The sequence below is a fragment of the Prionailurus bengalensis genome, chromosome B1 (assembly GCF_016509475.1).
Source record: "Prionailurus bengalensis isolate Pbe53 chromosome B1, Fcat_Pben_1.1_paternal_pri, whole genome shotgun sequence".
NCBI classification, from domain to species: Eukaryota; Metazoa; Chordata; class Mammalia; order Carnivora; family Felidae; genus Prionailurus; species Prionailurus bengalensis.
The window spans coordinates 31,402,784-31,422,035 of record NC_057344.1 but is presented as its reverse complement, the minus strand read 5'-3'; the positions used below and the strand labels follow the sequence as shown (position 1 = coordinate 31,422,035).

Here is a 19,252-nt window from a genome sequence, read left to right as displayed (position 1 = left end):
TTCTTCAATTAAAAAAAAACACTGAATTGCATCATGTAAGACTTGTTTGCAAAGACTTCCAAAGCATTTGGTTATTCTTAATGATTAACCATTTCAGGTTCAACAAATGTTTATTTGCACCATGAGAAAGAAATAGACTTTTTTTTTTCTGTTTAGCCATCCCACTGTAATGCTGTGTTAAGTCTTGAAAACAAAGAGAATCAGACAATTGAGAGACCAAGGCTTTTCGATATTCAGCCAGGCCAAACATAGGAGCTCTAACAGGAAAGCCGCTGGTTCATTATTTACTGGCTCTTCCTTGGTTCATCCTTGGTTTAAACAGAGTAAGAAGAAAACCAGGCGTGGTTTTCCTGCACGGAACCTGGGGAATGGGGTTTGCAGAGCCAACTGGCCACCATGAAATGTGAGGCTGATTTCCATGTGCCCCGACAGACTGGAGGGGGAGGCAACCCCAGCACATACCTGAGGTTCACCAGCCCCTGGTGAACGGGTTCATTCCTTACTTGCTAGGAACGACTCCCTCTGTTTCCCACTCCATTTTGTCCTCCAAGATCCAAATGAGAGGTCCACCCTTTTTGAAAAGCCTGACTCCGAGGGTGGCTTTAGTGCCTTACACTAAACTCTCCTGGCCTTGCGTGAGTTCTTGTGTCACGGAGCTTACCACGTTCTACTACAATTGTTGACTTTCCTGTCCTCTCCGTAGACCACAGGCACCCTGAGAGGGAGGATCATGTGTCCACCCTTGTTTCCTCCACTGTCTGGAGCTGAGCCTGGAGCCCTCATGGAATATTACAGAATGGACATAGGAGGGAAAGAACTGCTGTATGCAATGACAACTTCCCTTGGAAAAAGGTGATCTGGTTTTGCAGCATGGCCTCCTGTGTTTTACAGACATGCTAGAATTCGAGGGACACAAAGGGAGCTTAAGAATGCAACAGAGGAGGGGCGCCTGGGTGGCGCAGTCGGTTAAGCGTCCGACTTCAGCCAGGTCACGATCTCACGGTCCGTGAGTTCGAGCCCCGCGTCAGGCTCTGGGCTGATGGCTCGGAGCCTGGAGCCTGTTTCCGAGTCTGTGTCTCCCTCTCTCTCTGCCCCTCCCCCGTTCATGCTCTGTCTCTCTCTGTCCCCAAAATAAATAAAAACGTTGAAAAAAAAATTAAAAAAAAAAAAAAGAATGCAACAGAGGAAGTTGTACTATGCTGACTCTCAAAACACTGCACTATTTCTCCCCCAAACCTGCTTTTCTCTCTTATTTTTACATCCACAGCCTCTCCTTCAGTCACTATTGTCCCAGTAATGATAAGAGTAATATGTTAGACTTTTGTCTTAGTCAAGTGAATGTTCAACAAAGAAGTAAATCCATGTGGCAGGTAAGACTTACAGATTTCTGAGGTGGATTCAAAAGACAGTGGGTAGCAGGAAGCAGGGGGTGGGCTGGCACCCCCTTCATTTGACCATGAGGACAGCACTCACGGACATGAAGCTGGCTTCATGTGATAGATGTATGCCTCCTCAAAAAAAAAAAAAAAAAAAAAAAAAAAAAGGCACATTGACCTTTAATGACTTACATTAATACTTTCAATATACTAAGCATCATGCGTAAACATGACCAAAACTGTAGAGGGTAAGAGTTCTTACTACGAACCCAATGTATCCATTTTCGAAAGTCAACACGACCAAAATTCTGTAGAGTAAGAATTCTTACTACAAACCCAATGTATCCATTTTCACAAGTTCATACTTTGGTAGAGCTGGTTCTTTGTAAACTGAGGCCCACATTTACTTCCCTGTTGGCCAACCCAGTCCCATTCTGCTCCCTATGAGACGATGTTCTCAGTTTTCCTTCCCCTAGCACTGAAAGAATGAAAAAACTCTTCTTTGTAATTTGGGCCAGCACCAACCGGTTCACCCTTGCCATAGCCCGGCTTCTCAAAACCCAGAAGACCGAAATAGCCATAGACTGTGTTTACACAAAGCAGAGTGTGCCAAGGACTTCATCCCCGAAAGTGACTTTTCCCCCTCCGTTTAAAGCAAGTTTGAGATTCCGAGTCACAAGAGACCATTTGGCCCGGAGATGGCAGCAGGTCCCTGTCAAACACAGCTTCTCAAGATGGCTGCCTGCCCGACACAGACTGAGCCATGATGGGCGGAGCTTGCGGTATGGATTTTCCTGTGGAGCCACCTGCCCGGAAGGGTCCCAGAGATCATTTAAGGGGGTCCACAGAAGTGCCAAGGCGCTCACTGGCAACTTGAAATTAGAGCTGAGATTGACTTGGTGTTCCCGTGATGTGGGTTTCAAGTCTGGCTGAAATCAAAACTGCCTTGGGGAGCATGCCTGGGAATTTGCTATTTTGTCTTGCATAAACTTCTGATAGTCACCCAGGCCTGCTGGTGCCCTATTTCTTTAGATGGTTTTAATCCCAAACTGCGCTTCAAATGTTCTACTGTTTTCCAGGGGTCAACATTACTTCTCTTTCTTATGACATCATTTATGTAATTACACACACACACCTTTTATATAAGGACTGCATGCTATGTAGTGTCTTTCAGACCATGGTAACACAATGCCTCCTATTGCCAAGTAAGCAGTTAATTTGAGAAAGATTGCAATCACCGTCACTGGGGACTCTCGTTCTAGGCTGTCTATAATCTGAGAACTTGGTGGAAAGCTGTAAACTAGTACAGTGGGTCTGATTTTTTAAAAATTAAAACAAAATGCTCTGGTAGGGAAATTTCCAACCCCAAGAAAATAGCATAGTTGTGGTAGATGGTGGGGGGGGGGGGAGGCGGGGTGTACATAACTGAAACTTGGGATTTGGTGCCCGCATTCTAAATTTAGGAATGATAGCACCCAGGCAATGGTACAACACCTCTTGCGACTTTCGAATGAAAGCGCAGTGTCTTGAACTAGTGAAGACCCACGTCTGGACACAGATCAGTCTGAACCGAGGTAGAAAGCAAAGGAAAGTGAGAGATTTACCCCATTGTTTCTTGCACGGGGAGCTCTCAGTGCTTTAAGACACCTTAAAGGTGATGTAACTTATAATAATGTTCTATTTATATAGTGTTTGGGAGGGGAAATGAAGACAGGGAAAGTGTACCCTGCCAGCGTTTGTTGGGTGCCCGTGATGATTTCATACGGTTTATCAGCCCATGAGACATTTTCACGTGTGCTAGTTCGTTTGCCTGCCCCATGTCCCAGGTGAGAAAACGCAGTCAAGGGAGGTCAAATGACTTGTCCGGGATCACTTAGGTGGGTACAGAGATGGGGGCCTGAAATTAAGCCCAGGCCTCGTGGCTCCCAGGCCACGGCTCTTCTCGGTTCTCTTGTGAAAACATTTCTTTTGCAAAGTGACTGAAAAACCTTACATTTCACCATATCTGAATGCGCGATGGACTTGGCACAGCGTAGATGCTCTGAGTGTAATTTCTCCTACTTACTCTCCGCATACTTTTTCACAGTGCCCCGTATGGAGCACGCTCATTTCGTTGTCTGCAATATTGGGTTAAGTAGGTGCGGTATTACTGGAAAGTGGGCTGCCTGGGACTTGTTATACCCCAGAGACAAAAGGAGCTATTTTCTTCCCTCCACATCTGATGAAGAAAGCATGTGTTGTGATTCAGGCTGTAAAAGCCGAGGCAAGAATTGCTGTTGCCGAATGTCAGTGACCACGGGTTGCAGTTGCGGGATCGGCATCGGACACGATGTTCACAATGGTGAAGGCCGAGGGTCGGGGGAGCTGCTGGAGGTGGGGACAAAAGCAAGCGTGGGACCCCCCTTTTTAATCCAGTTAGTCTCTAGCCAACGTTTGCCTCTCTTAAGAAAGTATGGAGACAACTAACAATGAGCTGTTATTCGAACATTTGGAATACTTGCTTGTTTTGTTCTTACAAATAGTTCATCATCTTACTTGAGTAGCCTTCTCATCAGGTTGCATTTGGGCAGCCTTATTTTTGATTAAAGCTACCTATCCGTCGATGCTCCCTCTTTCTCTGCTCTTTGCAAGGACTGTCACCTCTGCTAGGGCACAGGGGCTGCGTGGGGGAGGTGCTGTGGACTGCAAAGCATTCGTGCTCAGCTTTTGATTAATGAGCCAAGGGCCTCCCAACCAGTGAGACTTCAATTAGCCAAGCTGCAAAGCTGAAACCTTTTCATTATGAAGATAAGGCTGAGTTTAGCAAAAGGAATGAGGACCAGACTGGGGAAGAAAGACAAGTTTCTTGTTGTCGTCTTTTCTGTTGTGGTTGTGTTTTAGTAGAAAAATCAATAAGCCATTGCTACACTCAATCAATATATCCCCATGTTTTGGGACGGTTTGGCCTTAAACACACTTAACGCTTTGGTAGGCCCTGGCTTTTCATGTGGTTTTTTTTTTTTCCTCCTGTAATTTCTAGATTGGATTGAAGCTGTTCTGAAGCACAAACTCTTAGCCAACAAGGCTGCTCCATTGTGATAGATACTGTGGGGCCAGAAACCCTTCCAGTACGAGATGTACCCCAGGGAGGGGGCAGGGGGATGGGAAACCCAAGTTCCTTGCCCAGAAAGCACAACAGTAGATGCTATGCAGTTAGAGCAGTCCCAGTCCTTCCAAGTGAGGATAAATGCTCTTGGCTTCCCAGCAGGAACCAGGCAGAAGAGGAGACATCACTCCGTGGCTGTCAGAGAAGCACCTTGCGGGCGAACAATTCGTCTACAATACAAGGCTTAGGTGGGTGGATGAAACAGAAATGGGACTGAATTTCCCAACAGAAGCAAGGTGACCAGGCCGAGATGGTCTGAAACCACACAGGGTGGGCAGCATTCCCCGAGAGGCAGGAGCAGCAATGACTGTATACTGTAGTCCCTGAGGGCCGGGGACAGGAATAGTGGGAGGTGGCCTTCAGAAGGTCAGAATTAAAATGCCTTTTAGCAGGGAATGGCCATCTACATCCACACATCCAGCCAAGTCAGTGTAGCTTCCTTTCCTCTACTCTTTCTAGGCGGGGAGACAGTGGAGGAAAAGCTACCCAAAGGCTCATTGGCGTTCATTTTTCAAGCGGCTCCTGGTGCAGAGCAGACGTTGAAACATAGCATGAACTCACCCATCGCTGGGATTGGGACCCCGTGGTGATCTTTCCCTCAGTCTGCTCCTCAGTGACCCATTTCCTGGGACTGGGTTCTGCTGTGGGTTGTTCACCCCATTTATCTCTGTCTCACTTTGCTCTCAGGGTCTAGGTTCTGTCCCCTTCCTTGGTGGTGGTCTGCTTTCCTGCATGCAGATGCCTCCCAGGGGATCCTATGCCTGCCCGACTCAAGATGGCAGCTAACCTGGACTTCCTCACTGCTGTGCTCGGCACCCCTGATTAGAATCTCACTGTAACTTTTCAGAAGCCCAGTAACTATTACCTGAGCTGTCCTGGTGCATCATCTGGCATTTCCAAGGCCCTGGACTTGATCTTCCAGCCCCTTCCTGTAACCAGCGCTTGGCTCTGGTCCCATGTCCCTCTTCATCCCCTGTCTGCTTGCTTGCTCAGGAGGGGCCCTGCTCCTTAGATAGGATCCCCTAGGGGCTGTGCACTGCTCTGGGCATCCAAAGACACACGACAGCTCCTGCTCTCCAGGAGGTTTCATCTAAAGACAGAACCTGTAGAGGCACAGTGTAAAGTACATTTTAAAGTGAAAAAAATATATAGATAGATTTTTTAAAAAGCAACAGGAGGATGAAAAAATAAAGTGCACAATTGGTTGTCAGGCCCAATCTAGAGAGAATTTGGAGAGGATGGTCAGGAAGGGCTGAATTTGAACTTTTGATTTGAAGAAAAAAATCTGGATACGTTTTCATGGGCAGAAAGGACAGAGTGGGGAGGAAAGTGTTAGGAGCTAAATTCCCCTACTCTCCCCCCCCCCCCCCCATTTCATCTGTTGAAGCCCTAATCCCCAAGACTTCAGAATATAGCTGTGTTTGGACAAAGGATCTTTAAAGAGGCAGTTTAGGTTAAATGAGGTCATTGGGGTGGGCTCTGATCCAATATGACTGTGTCCTGAGAAAAAGGGGAGATTAGGACACAGACACCCAGAGGGAAGGTGATGTGTAGATGCTGGGGGAAGGCGGCCATCTGCAAGCCAAGGAAGGAGGCTACAGAAGAAAGAAGCCTGCAGAACCTTGACCTCAGACATCCAACCTCCAGAACTGCGAGAGAATCAATGTCTGGTGTTGAAGCCCCTCTGTCAGTGGTACTTTGCTATGGCAGCCCCAGCAGACTACTACAGGGGGATTACAAATGTACGGAGCCGCATCAGCAGAAGCAGGAGCACACTGGGTAGGAGAGCACCCTCTGCGTAAAGAAGAATGTTTCCTGGCCCAAAGTTATGATGAAAGAATAGAAGGAATCCATGGGTAAGTTCTAGGAGAGGAGAGGCTGGTGGGGACCGGGTCAGGGGTGGGAGCACCACATGAGAAGGAGCACCTTTCCCCCAGTTGAGTTTTGTTGAGTTTTGCCTAGGGTGTACCTTCTGAGGGAACAATCATTGCTTAATGCTGACATGAAACCAAGTTTACTTTGGGATTAATTATGGTCTCGAAGGCCCTAAGGGCTAAGAGGAGAAGTGAAAAGTAAAGGCACACAGAGGCAAGAGACAAACAATGCAGAAGAGAAAGAGAAGGTGACATTGTAGGGCTCGGTAAAGACTTTTGAAACGTCAGAGTGAGAGGTGGCACTGATAAAAGAGATGCTTACCTGTGGATAGGGAGAGAAATAACCCAGAAACCACTCTTGAGCACCAGAACTTTGTGTTTGCACCCTTCATTTGGAACTAATAGTACAAGAACAGAAAGACCGCAATGGGGGCACATGTTCAAGTCCTGGGGGAGGGGCCTGAAGTGTATCTCGCTCTGTGGACCCATCTCCTGCCTGGGGCTCCCTGGAGGCTCCGGGGATCCGAGCTTGCAGTGTCAGGCTTGACTAGGGGAGGGGACGGGAGAAGTGAGGGAAACCCCCCCTTGTCACCCAGAACTCTGCACGGAGCACTGTATCCCAGGGGAACAGGCACCTTCTGGGACAAGGGTGCCTACCCCAGCATTCATTGCTCATAAGTTTAAAAAATAATAGAGGGTGGAATGATGTAGAGAGAGAGGCAGGGATATGGAAGGGAGACTGGAAAGGAGAGAGGGAAAGGACCAAGATGGAAGGGGACGGAGAGGCAAGAGAAGTGGCCACATAGTGTGGCCCAAGCCTTCCTTGCTGTGCCCAACGTAGGCACTGGTGTTAGCACTGATATTTTTGGTATTGCTACATTATTATATATATTACTGATATAATTATTGATATCTCCAGGTCCTTCCTTACCAGTTCTGCACCCACTCCCATTCCATGCCTTACCCCCTGGCCCCGCTGCAGAGTCTCATCTCTCAACACTGTGGACGTTATCCTAGGCCACCAGAATTGCACACCTTGTGTCCAACTGACAACATATTCTTCCCCTTCACTGCCCAGCAGGACCAGAGAGGGGACGGGGAAGGAAGTCCCTCCGATAGCACGCTAACTTCGAGAAACATGGCTTTGTCATCACAGGGGAGGGTTAAGTGTTTCCCCACAGCAGTGCCATTTTGAGTTTAGTTAGGTCATGTCAGACGTAACCAAAAATGAAAAACAGGGAAAGAAGAAGGAGAAGGATGAGGAAGAGAGGGAGAAGTCCTGCTAGAAGCTAGTATTTGTCTTTGGAAGATATCCTTTCCCTCCTGCACCTCTTTCTGGACCCTCCTTCTTGGGATCCCCAGGGCGGACCCTCGAATTTCCTGGTGCAGGGTGCTATGATCTGAAGGCCTTCCCAAGAGCCAAGTGAGGCCCCCAAAGCCTCTAGGGAGCCCCACTTCAGCAGGCTCCAGTGCTCCTGGAGGGATTTCACACTGGTCACGGTCAAATGGCACTCACTGATTGTTGTGGAGTCAGACGGATTGTGCTGGGAGATTTTGCCGGTGGTGTGAGAAGCTGAAAGACCCCCGCCCCTGCCCCAACCTCCCCATAGACTCCCGGAGCTTCTGCAGCCTGTTTGTTCTACAGAACCCGAAAGTGGGAAGGGGTGGTTGGTGCCTCCCTCTTGTCCTCGTGCCCGGATAGCAAATTGCAGTGATGAACTAAAATATGTCTTTTGGGTGAGTGGGTTACATGGAGCAAGCCGCCCCCCTCAACCCCCCGCCACGTATGAACTTGGCACCCTCCAACAAATCATGAAGGTTGGAGATACTACTGTAGTCAATCGGAGATGTATCAATGGCATATGTTTTTTAAAAAAGATGCTTGCAAGCTAGACACTAAAATCCACTGCTTGAGATTATTATTAGTATTCCTATACCATAAGCTAGAGATGCCATAGATCAAGGACGGCAAAGTAGAGCCCATGGGCTGTATCTGGCCCACGGCCTGTTTTTTATGCAATGACCTATGAACTAAGGATGGATTCTATGTTCTTAGAGGATCGTCCAAAAAAAAAAAAAAAAAAAAAGCAAAAACCAAAAAAAAAAAAAAAAAAAGATGTGTGACAGAGACCATATGGCCCACAATGCCTCCAATATTTACTATCTAGCCATTTACAGGAAAAGTTTGCCAGCCCCATGTATACATTAAATAGATTTTTTATTTTTTAGTTGGTTTGGGAACACCCCTCCCCTCCCCCATCTATAACAATGCTACTTGGCAACACGCATTCTTGACTTTGCAACCCATGAACTTGGAACACACCCAACTGGGGACTGTCTGTGCCTCTTAAGTATTTTTTTGTGCCAAATGCAGTGCCCGGTGCAGGAGAGGAAGAGGGCAGTTTGCCGACAATGACAAAACGGTACTGTCACAACCACCCTCAGGCTCACCTGAGCCTTCCAGAAAGTCCCTTTTCCATCTTTGCATTCCTGAGGTCCTTAGGTTGTTAATCACTGCTGGCTTTGCCTTACAGTGTCACCCTATTGAGGAAGCCAAGAGCCCCCTGCCCTGCTTACTTCCTTGGCTCTGGTCCTGCCTATCTAGGGAGACAGAACAGAATCACATTTGCTTGTCCTTTAGCCAATAAGGAAAACAGAGACAAATGTGCACTGAACCCCTAGGACAATCTTGCACTGGCCAGCCGCTGGCAAGGATGTAATAGCAGAGAAGGTGACAATGGAACTGAAAATGTGGATCAGAGACAAATGAGTGACATATGAAATTCACGGTCCCAAGAAACACAGTGAACCTTGGGGATACTGAGGGCATCACGAAAAGAGGAGTCAGAGGTTGGATATGGGGCTATTCAAAGCATCCTTAAATCTCTATGTCCCCTAGTTTCTCCATGTGTTCAGTAGAGATAATACACCCTTCCTTCTCTCTGTCCTTCACAGGAATGACCCGAGATAGGCGAAGTTACCTGGACAAGTACAAAGCGTTACATCAACGGAAGGAAATACTAAGCTCACACTGGGACTTTCTGCTTTAGCTTCTTTTCTGTTGCATCCGAATGCACCTACTGTACCTGGGCTTTTTAACAGGTCGGTGCCTTCATTATTTTTTTTCCTACAAACACAGTATGGATTTGCTCTTAGATTTCTTCTTATCTGATCAAGTCTCTACTTCTCATAGTTTAACACTAAGCATTTCTAGCTTACGAGGTGGCTACGTTGACCATGATATCAAGGGCCAGTGATGTAATTAATGACGGAGCGACACGGAAAGGAAAGATAATCATTTTGTTTTGGGAGACAGAGAAGCAACCAGCTTCAGGGCAGTTCCTTGCTTATCAGTTGTAGCAAATATTACTAAACCATGCGTCCCGCTTTGAGCGATGCCCGGGGTAGGTCTTCCCTTCCTTCTCAACACTGCCCCCTGCCCACCGCCATAGCTTTCCTTTTAGGCGGGAGACTCAGGAATCCATATTGCAGCAGCAAAGAAGAAATGACATTTTCCTGCACAGGGCAGATGGGTTCCACCCTCAGCCCCCATGACATCTGGGTCTTGGGAGGCATGAGGGAAGCAAGGCAGATGGGGGCAACAGCAAGGGGCTGGGTGTCCTCTGCCGAAATCCCAATTTGCTTTTTGCCAGCCCAGCCCCCAAAGTCATCTCCACTCATTCATCTTGCGGGGACTTTGGAGGGCCAGGCGGCCACTGTTGTCATTGCCTTTTGAAGACGGTGGACCCCACAGCAGCCTGGGCTCAGCCCTGCTCCCCAGCACAGCACGTAGACAAGGAGCAGGTGCCAACAGTGTGTTCCAATCGGGCTGGACCGGAGCTGTGTGCAGGCAGTTTCATGGTTAAAAGTCCTAGTAGTATAAAAAGAAATCAGATCAACGGTGAGCACACCTCTGATGCCTTCCTACTGGCCACCACTGCCTTCTTTTGGGTCACCCTAGTTTTGCTGGCAGAGTTACCTTCCATGTGCTTGGGCTCCCTTCTCCCTTTTGCTGACGAGCAGAGCTCTTTCCTTAATTAAGTCAACAAGCACTCATACGCAGAGGCAGCATCTCTTTTGGCAAGGGGACCTGTGCAGAACCAACCCCAGAAGCAAATGAGAATGTTTGTCAAGCCGTGATCAAGTAGCTGCGATTAATGAGCGAATGATTACCTGCCCCGGCAGATAGTTCCGAAAATGTTCTCGTTCCCAGGCCGAGACCACGAGACCCAGGTCTCGGTCCCAGGCCGAGACCGAGAAGGTCTGTGTGACAGTTCACTTTGAGGGGGTGAGGCAATCCGAGATACTCAGGGCATAAAGCTTTCATTTGCAAAAGGAAATCCAAGAACAGGTGAATGCCAGCTAATCCATAGCCACGGATGCCACCTGATTCTTCATTTTCAAGGGTTGCCTATGTGTCTGGCTACCTGGGGATCAGCATTCTGAGCCATTTCCCTATAGGGACCGATATGAAATCCACATGTTTGATATGCTCTCTGGGTTCCGTGTAATTCCTGGAGATATAGCTATAATTCCTTCTCTTTTCTCTCTTCAACTCAAAAAAAAAAAAAACACCAAAAAACACAACCCAAAATGATGTTGGAATACAGGTGAGAGTAATGTTGTATCTGTTTTTGGTCTGTTTTGAAAAGAGATCTACTTCCTGAAGGTGTGCCAATTAACTGTGGCTGGTAGTCAAGAACATCAACGTACTACACAAGGTGTTTCATACCCACAACCGTGTTTTGCCATTCTGGGCCAATGAAGCCTCTTCTGCATTCTCTTATATGCCCATCTTCTCCCAGTTTGATATAATTTGTCTTTCTTGCCAGGCCTGAATAACTTACCGTGTCATTATCCCCTAAAAATTGTTGCAGTCTGAAAGGTAGAATTGTACACACGAGATCCTCTAATTATGATCTGTTTGGGGGATTTGGCTGGGGTGGAGTTTGGCAACACATTTACTGAGGTTAAATGGAAGGCAAATCCCAAAGAGACAAGACATTAAAACATTTGGGTGTAGTTTCGTATCCTCAGCATATCCAATCTAAATTGGGGAGCATTCGCCCCTACTAATTAGGGGGCAGAGGCACTGGGAGAAACAGGTAAGACTTTAGCGTCATAGGCAGCTCCAGGACTGAATCATGGTTCCTCGCTGGCCTACAACAAATCTTTAATCACTCTTAACGCTCAGATTTTTACCTCTAAAACAGAAACGTGAAATTGGTATGAGGTTTAGAGATAATGGGGTACAAGACGCCCTGCCAATGCCCGGCACACCAAAGAACCTAACAAAAAAGCCTTAAGAATATATTTATTTACCCAAACATCCATGGATGGATGATCCCAGGTAGGTAGTGAGAGTTCAAAGCCTTAATATTTTGGGGAGTGTTAGCATACACAAAATGATGACAGCAGAGTGGTCTTGGATGAGACACAAGTGAGGCAAGAGGAAGAAAACTGTGACAAGCAAAGTGCTCTCCTGAAATCCTTGCAGCAACTTGGGGAAATGTCTGAGTACAGACATCCAAGGTCTTTCTTAAGGCATGCAATTTGAACTGCAGAAGCAACTCAAATTTTGCCCATCTCATTATGTCAAGTTGATTCTTTGTGATGTTCAGAGAGTCTCAAAGCAACTGCTTTTTATAACACATTTGAGAAAACATTTTGACCACTGTTACTCTGGGTAAATTCTTCAAACTACAAATAGAAGCAGTAAACATGTGAGTATAAATATGACAATCATTTGTTTAACTGTGACAATTTTGGAGAGTTTTTGGCATGCTCAAAGGTACAGAGATTTTTGTGGATGAGTAAAAAATAACTCAAGTATTGTTTATCCCACTTTGACTAAGTCTTGGGTGACATTATCGATTTCTTGTAAAATTGGCATGTTTATACTTAATATCATGTTATGGGAAAGGAAATAAATGTTAAAGTTTGCCTCCCTGGAGGGAGTGTGGTTGGTGAAGAGTGTAGCAGATAATTTATTTATGGATAGTTTCACATGAATACAATTGTCATGGCTTTTATCTGATGACCGAAAGATTTTCTAGCTGCTTGTTTTGATTAGAAATGGCATTAATGCTGGCTTTCTGGTGATCCTTAGCTTTCTAAAATCCAACATTTAGGGGCACCTGGGTGACTCAGTCAGTTAAGCATTCAACTCTTGATGTGGGCTCAGGTCACGATCTCAGGGTCATGAGATCGAACCCTGTGGGGGCTGTGCAGAGCCTGCTTGGGATTCTCTCTCTCCTGTCTCTCTGCTCCTCCCCATCCCCTCCCTCCCCAAATAAAACCTAAAATTTAAATGTGTCTGGAAATGTGTTTAAGAGAGCCGTATTTTACGGAAACAAAACATTTACCATTCTTTTCCCGGGGATGCTGTTCCTGTAAAAGGGAGCCTGGGAAAAGTGGTTTTTAAAATTCAGATCCTGGACGAAACTCTTGTCAACAATGAAACTTATCTTTCCTATCAAGGCAGAAGAGCAGTTTTGTATGTTCAAGTCCTTTCTTGATGCTTACATCCATAATAGGACACCCACATCTGGTAGAGCTGTTATGGGACATGCAGACAGGCCCAGAGTCTAAAAATCCAGCCAATATCTAATGCCAGAATCAAAGTTATAAGCACAAGGCATACATAGTGTGTGTGTCTGGTCAGCAAGAGGACACTCTCCAGAAAGGGTTGAAAAGGCAAAATATTTTAGGTCCCGGCACAACCAGCCACAAACTCAAATCCACATGCAAATATCCCGCCCCCCCCCCCCCCCCCCCCCCCCCCCCCCCCCCCCCCCGCCCCATGGCAGTGTGCAAAGGTATTAGCCTTCAAGGCGCACTTGAAGAAATTATCATTGTGCTGCGAGGGAAGAAGAAAAGATCACAAGCTCCTACCTTTGCTGTGAAAGTTAAACAAGGGCTGCAATCTGCTTGGGAATTCTTAAGAGGAAATGACTCAAATGGGGGGAAGAGGCCACAGAAATGGTCGACCAGTAGTTTTTAGACCAGTGATTCTAGTCCAGAATTATTCTAAAAACGTGAAGTCTTATTTTAAATTCTTACTGTGGCACGTGAAAAATATTTTAATTTTTGCATATCAGAATCATCTTCATCTTTAGTGATATTCAGAGTTATGAAGGTTTACCAAAATTTGGAACACATAAAGCAAGTTCCCCACATCCCTGTAGAAAGTGGGGATAGATGAAGCGAACGGGTTCCTGGATCTTTTACCAGAAGCAATGGGCCTCTGTCAAAAACTATTTGCAAATTCCTCCTTTAGATGATTTTCTGGGGACCTGTCAGTCTCCTCTCAAGCTAAGCGTGTGTATCTTTCAAAGTTCGGGAAGGGTATCCCTGGATCATAAGGCGCATTCCACCAGGCTGCATGTGCATTCAGGACCTTGAACCTCATTCATTAGGCGGTAGCGAAGCAGCTGAGAAAAAACGGAAGTCAGGATGTGCCTTTCAAAGTACTGCAAGCTCTGAATTTTCATAATGGAGTTCTGGAAAAAGTAAGCCATTTGCCAAGAAAAGCCTTTCTAAGCCACATGAAAAAGGCTGTGCCGTAAGTATGCAGCCTCTTAGCATGAAATCAGTACCCACTCCACCCCAAGCTCTTGATCTTTAAGTAGGTTTCACAAGAAGCCTTCCTCGATTTGATCCTGGCATTGGCTACTGGAATGTTTTCTGTAGCAGTAAGTTGAAAAAACGGGCCCTCACCTCTACTGTCTCCTATCAGGAAAAGCCACCTTTTTTTCCCCCAACTATCTAGACCCGAGCATAGAGGATGTGCCTCCGTTAATTCCGAGGCAAAATGAGCGCCCCCTCCCCCTCGTCTTTAGGGAATCAGGGGCAGCATCCAGTCAAACTGCTGCAAAAGGTAAACCTCACTGCCACGTTTCCCCCAAGTGAAGCAACTGGATGGATCAGAAATGGTGGAGTTTAAAACGCGCTCTCGAAAGAATGTGCCTGGATGTTGGCCTCCGTCTTAAGGCTCTTCCTCTCCAGGCCCTCTCCTTGTAAATATCCAACGTGGCTGTCAGTAAGTTTAGCCTGAGAATAAAATCCCCCTCACTCCATCAAGAAATAGCTCCAAACTTAGAGTGTGTGCTCAAAATATTCGTGATGAAATCATAACCTTATATTTATAGTCTTTTGGATTGTGTATGACATTCTGTTTCCCATGGTGGTTTTCGTTGCAAGGGCCAGACGTGGAAAGCGGCCTCAGAGGATGACCGCGAGAGCATTAGCCTCAAGGAAATGCTGTTTATCGTCATTTAGAGCTGGATGGTCGTGTGACATCCCCCTTCTTCCCTGAGCCTTACCCACTGCCCAAGGTCTCCTCCCCCACCCCGTTCCCACATGGTCCCTGGTCTGATGGTCCCGTCTTGTCATCCAGGAAGAGTGAACTGGCCTTCCGAGTAGGAAGTGGGGTGGGTGCCTAAGATCATCCCCCGCCCCCTGCCTTCCTTCTGACCTTTCCTGTCCTCTAGACTTCCTCCCCATTTTCACTGAGGGAGATGGTGTGGATCTTAATGGTTGGAACTTGGTGGTTCTCTCCATGGCTGGGGGTCGAGGGCCCCATACAGCAGCACACCTGCAAAAAGCTTTTACTTCTCACCCGGGCTGTGGTGCAGGCTGATTGGTCTTTGGACACTGTAATCCTGGCAGATTCACGGGGCATCGAAGAGAAAAATTTCCACTCACAGACCCCATCTGTCTTGGAGATCTTATAGAAGGTCTCTCCCGATCCCACTGGAATGCGCACCAGGTCCTTGTGTTGGCCCTCCAGGGCATGGCTGGGTGGGTGCAGGGTATAGCTCAGGGCGTGTTTGGAAGATTGCTTTCTGCGGAGACACTGGATTCTCAAGACGTTCTGAAAGGCCTTTTTAAACTCTTGACTGGAGCATGGGTATATAATAGGGTTGATGCAGCTGTTTAGGTATCCGAGCCAAAACGCTATTTTAAAAACTGTTTCTGAGGGCTTGAAATCAGGGAAGAAAGACCCTAGAAGAAAACACACAGATTCATACACATTATTTGCAAGCCAACAGACCAATTGGCTAGGGAAACAAGCAAATAAAAGCACACACATACTTTCGTATCTCTAAAATGTTTCAAATGATTCCAAATGCACTTGGGTTTCTCATTTGACTGGCTAGCCCCTCTGAATGTAGCCCTTTCGTAGTATCCTCGGAGACCCTTCTCACCTGGTTCACGTGTGCAATACGTATTAAGGGAACCGACCCATCGGGTGGGTATGCACCAGTTCTCCATGATGAAACATCACGTGATGGCGGCGACGCAACTTTAAATAATAAGACGATGAAATTTAGGCTGAGTTGGCACATGCAAGTTGTTTTGACTGAATTTAAAAACAAGTTGGAATCCATTAAAATAATCCATATCGAAATGGGAATACCTAAATATGCCCTTTGTTCCTCGATGGGGTGTTATATAGACACAGCCTAAATAATTGCGAATCTCTTCTCTCCTGAGCAGGGGAGTTGTATGTTTTAATGAGAATCCAGCATGCACAAAATACTGGCTTTGCCAACTTTTGGACAGTGGTTTTCTACCACGCTGAAATTATGCCGATTATTTTTGATGCTGCCTTTTGAGGCCTCCCTGCTCGACATGCTGTAATGGCTGCCAAATGCTTGTCAGTCACTTGATCTTCAGGGTCTTCCAAAGCTTTCTGCCATTAATATATTTACTCTAACTGCATGCACTGCTTTCCTGCAACTGTTGCCCATTTTTTGTCCTCTTAAGTTGGGACCCGATGTCTCAAATGCTCCTTCCCATCCTCTTTACCTGTTCAAGTCTTATCCATTAATTTACACGGGAGGAACCAAGTTGCAGACCTCTTTACATCTTATACAGTAACGGTCATGTAGCTCTTGGTAGCACAGTGACAAAGCCATGGAGACTTAACTCATGAACAGTCTTAGGGGTTATCTTGTTTAATTTGTCAATTTTCAAATTTAAAAAATAATGATCAAAGAGGTTGTCGCAAGCTTCATGGATAATCACTAACGCAGGGATGGGTAAAGGACTCACGGTGTTCTTTATTCTCTGCACAACCTTTTTTTTGTTTTGCTTCAGCCTAAGATCTTGATTTCCTGTCTCTCTTTTTCTCTCTGCTTGACAGACCCATCAGAGTCATGACAGACTACTGGGTGCACTGAAAATCCACTCTGGCAAACGTTGTCTTGAAATTTAGCAGCGGATCTCACAACTACAAGCAAAAAGTGAACTTAAATATTGCAGAACCAAAGAAGACAAAATGGGACGGTGGTTATGGGAGCATTTATTACCTCTAAAACTTTAGGACCTATGTTCCCTTATGGGATCTCAAAATATACTGGAATAACACGTCTCTTGGGAAAGAAGATGGTGTATGGGGAGTGAAGTGTGCAGTTGGGGGAAGCGAAATTGGAGAGATGTGTTTTCAAGCTTCATTTGAGGGTGGAGAAAGTGGCCATTGCCAACATGACTGGTGGTTTTGTGTGAATACGGTCAGTTCTAGAAAAAAAAAATCATCTTAACATTATGATGCCTATATCGTCCACTATTTCTTTCTAACAGTGCCAGTGACATGATTAAGTGAACACTCTTCACAAAGACATGTCTTGGCCTGGGCTTAATGAGGATGTATGAACAGGGCACACCTTGTCTGGGGATCTCACCATTCTGTAAATCAGGTAGGCAGGGGAGTGTATTTCTCTTATTTGAAAAAAGTCAATAGCAAAGAAAAAATATATATGAATTGTGAATGTGAATGCTAATAAAGGGATTTGGGAACCCTGGAATTTCCCACAATCCCTTCGAGGTCACTATGCTCACAGAGCCCAGTTTTGCATTCATAAATCTCAATAAATCTCTTCCGTCCCTTGAACCTCCTTGAACTCCAGGCCTGGCGGACCTAGAGCTGAGCGCTTGGGCTTTCTCTATACTGGCCTTCCTGCTGTGTCCACAATTTAAGAGGTAAATACTGGTCTCCCCTTTTATGTGCTCAAAACACCATCTCCTCCCTGCAGCTAGGGTATAGGGTGAGACAGGGAGGTGGTTAAAATGCATTTACACCAAGATTGGAATGTCAGATGGTCTCCAGCTTTAATGTTCTGGACATATTGTCTTGGATAATTTAAGTAAGTCTCTAGACATTGGCTTTTCAGACTGATTGGGAGATTTTTCTGGACAAGAGGCCTTTTACATAAATGACCCCTTTTAATTTATTCCATTAAGTGTGTGACAGCACCTGGATGTATCTAAACCCAGTCTATCTGCCCATTCCCAATCTGACAATCCCACAGGAGCAGGTCGTGGGATCCACTTCTCCTGCTGGCGATGTTCATCCTCCCTTGGGGGTGATTCTCTTTCAGCAGCTGCTGGCGGAAATTAGGAGAGGTACTCACAACTGCACTTCCTTCGGGAACTTTCCAAAAAGGTGAGAAAAGCCAGCATGGGGTGTTTCCCTCCTTATTCACATCCTTCAATCTCTTTTTGCCGTTCATTTTTCCTCCCCTAGGAAGGGCAGATTATGCTCGGATCCGGCTTGGAAAACAGTTGGTGCTGCCTGGTCCCGAGTGGGGTCCCTTCATCCAGCCATCCTTCTCTGTCCAAACCTTCCCACTCAGGCACTGTCTTCTTGGCAATCCCCACTATTTCTATCCCCAGCTTCCATTTCTTCTCAGATCCCTTTCTTCTTGATGATGACGATGCTTTTTAGGATGGGAAGGCTCCTGGATCGTGCTACCTCCTGCTTTCCATCCACCATGGCGTGGGGCACCAGGGCCGAACCCACCGGTTGGGGGACCGACATCTCTGATCTGGGTGCCTCTGACCTGGGTACCTCTGACTAGACCATAAGCCCCATCTGAACCTGTGCTGTATCAGGGTTGCTCGCTCGGGGAGCTCTAGAACCCAGCACAGTGCTTGCATCTCGAAGGCCTCTTCCCAATAACTACTGATTGAATGGCCGACCCCTGTCCTCTCCATGATTCTGCTTCCTGGACATGGCCTGGCTTTCTTCTCTGCTTGACAGCTGTAGCCTTGTATTTCTCTTCTTGCTGGTGCTTTCCTTCTTCTGCTGCTCTTTTTTCTTTCCCTTTTTCTGCCCAGCTTCTGTTCAACCCTCTGGTTTTCTCTGTAATAGGGTTTCACTATCGTTTTCTCCTTGCTGCATCATCTGGTATCTAACACTGTAGTTTTTCTCATCGGGCTTCCTAGGAAGAGCCAGAGTTTTGAGTTACCCACGTGAGCATAGGGGCTTCTATGTCTCTTGTCTCCATTGGTTTCTTGTGTTCCTCAGCACTCCCTGTTCAGACTCCGCTTCAAAGGGAGCAAACTGCTCCCAGCTTACTTCTCTGAACACCTCCCCCTTCAGGTCAGGTCATCCCTTGCTTGTGCACCCGCCTGGGTAAAGTCTAGAGCTTTGGAAAAGCCTCGAGTCCCTAGGGACTCTTTCACCATTCCACTGAGTTCCCTTCCACCATTTGGTCCTGCTACAGAATTTCTGACTCTTTTCTTTTGGGGACTCTCCAAACATCTTGGTCAAATCAAACTTGATCAGATGAGTTCATCCCCAAACACCATTAACATCTGCACCCTTGAAGTGAATGTTCAGAATCCTCACCTCCACTGTCAAGGCCTCTGGATTTCAAGGGGAAATTGAAGCTGATGATTTCAAATGACACCATTTATGACTCGTCACTCAGTGTCCTCTCCATTGGGAACACGTGACCTTTCATTTCTGATCCAGGCTTCATCTGTAGGCTTATGATAGGGGACACTGGGAGCCATGGACATTAAGTCTTGGCCACTTCTAGTCACATTTTAGGTGTTTTCTCTCAATG

General features: G+C 46.4%; 1 protein-coding gene across 2 annotated transcripts in view; it reads right to left on the bottom strand.

Annotated features, from left to right (window-relative positions):
* Nucleotides 1-8,594: 8,594 nt before the first annotated feature.
* Nucleotides 8,595-19,252, bottom strand: part of ADRA1A (adrenoceptor alpha 1A) — a 110,568-nt gene continuing 99,910 nt past the window's right edge. The window contains exons 3-4 of one of the 2 annotated variants that reach the window (XM_043561263.1): nt 15,016-15,401; nt 8,595-10,266 (exon numbers count right to left, since the gene is read on the bottom strand). In XM_043561263.1, coding sequence (XP_043417198.1) covers nt 10,258-10,266; nt 15,016-15,401 — 395 coding nt within the window. In that variant the 3' untranslated portion in view covers nt 8,595-10,257. Of the gene's footprint in view, nt 10,267-14,152; nt 15,402-19,252 lie in introns of those variants that run through there. The other variant, XM_043561253.1, reaches the window with a different exon arrangement.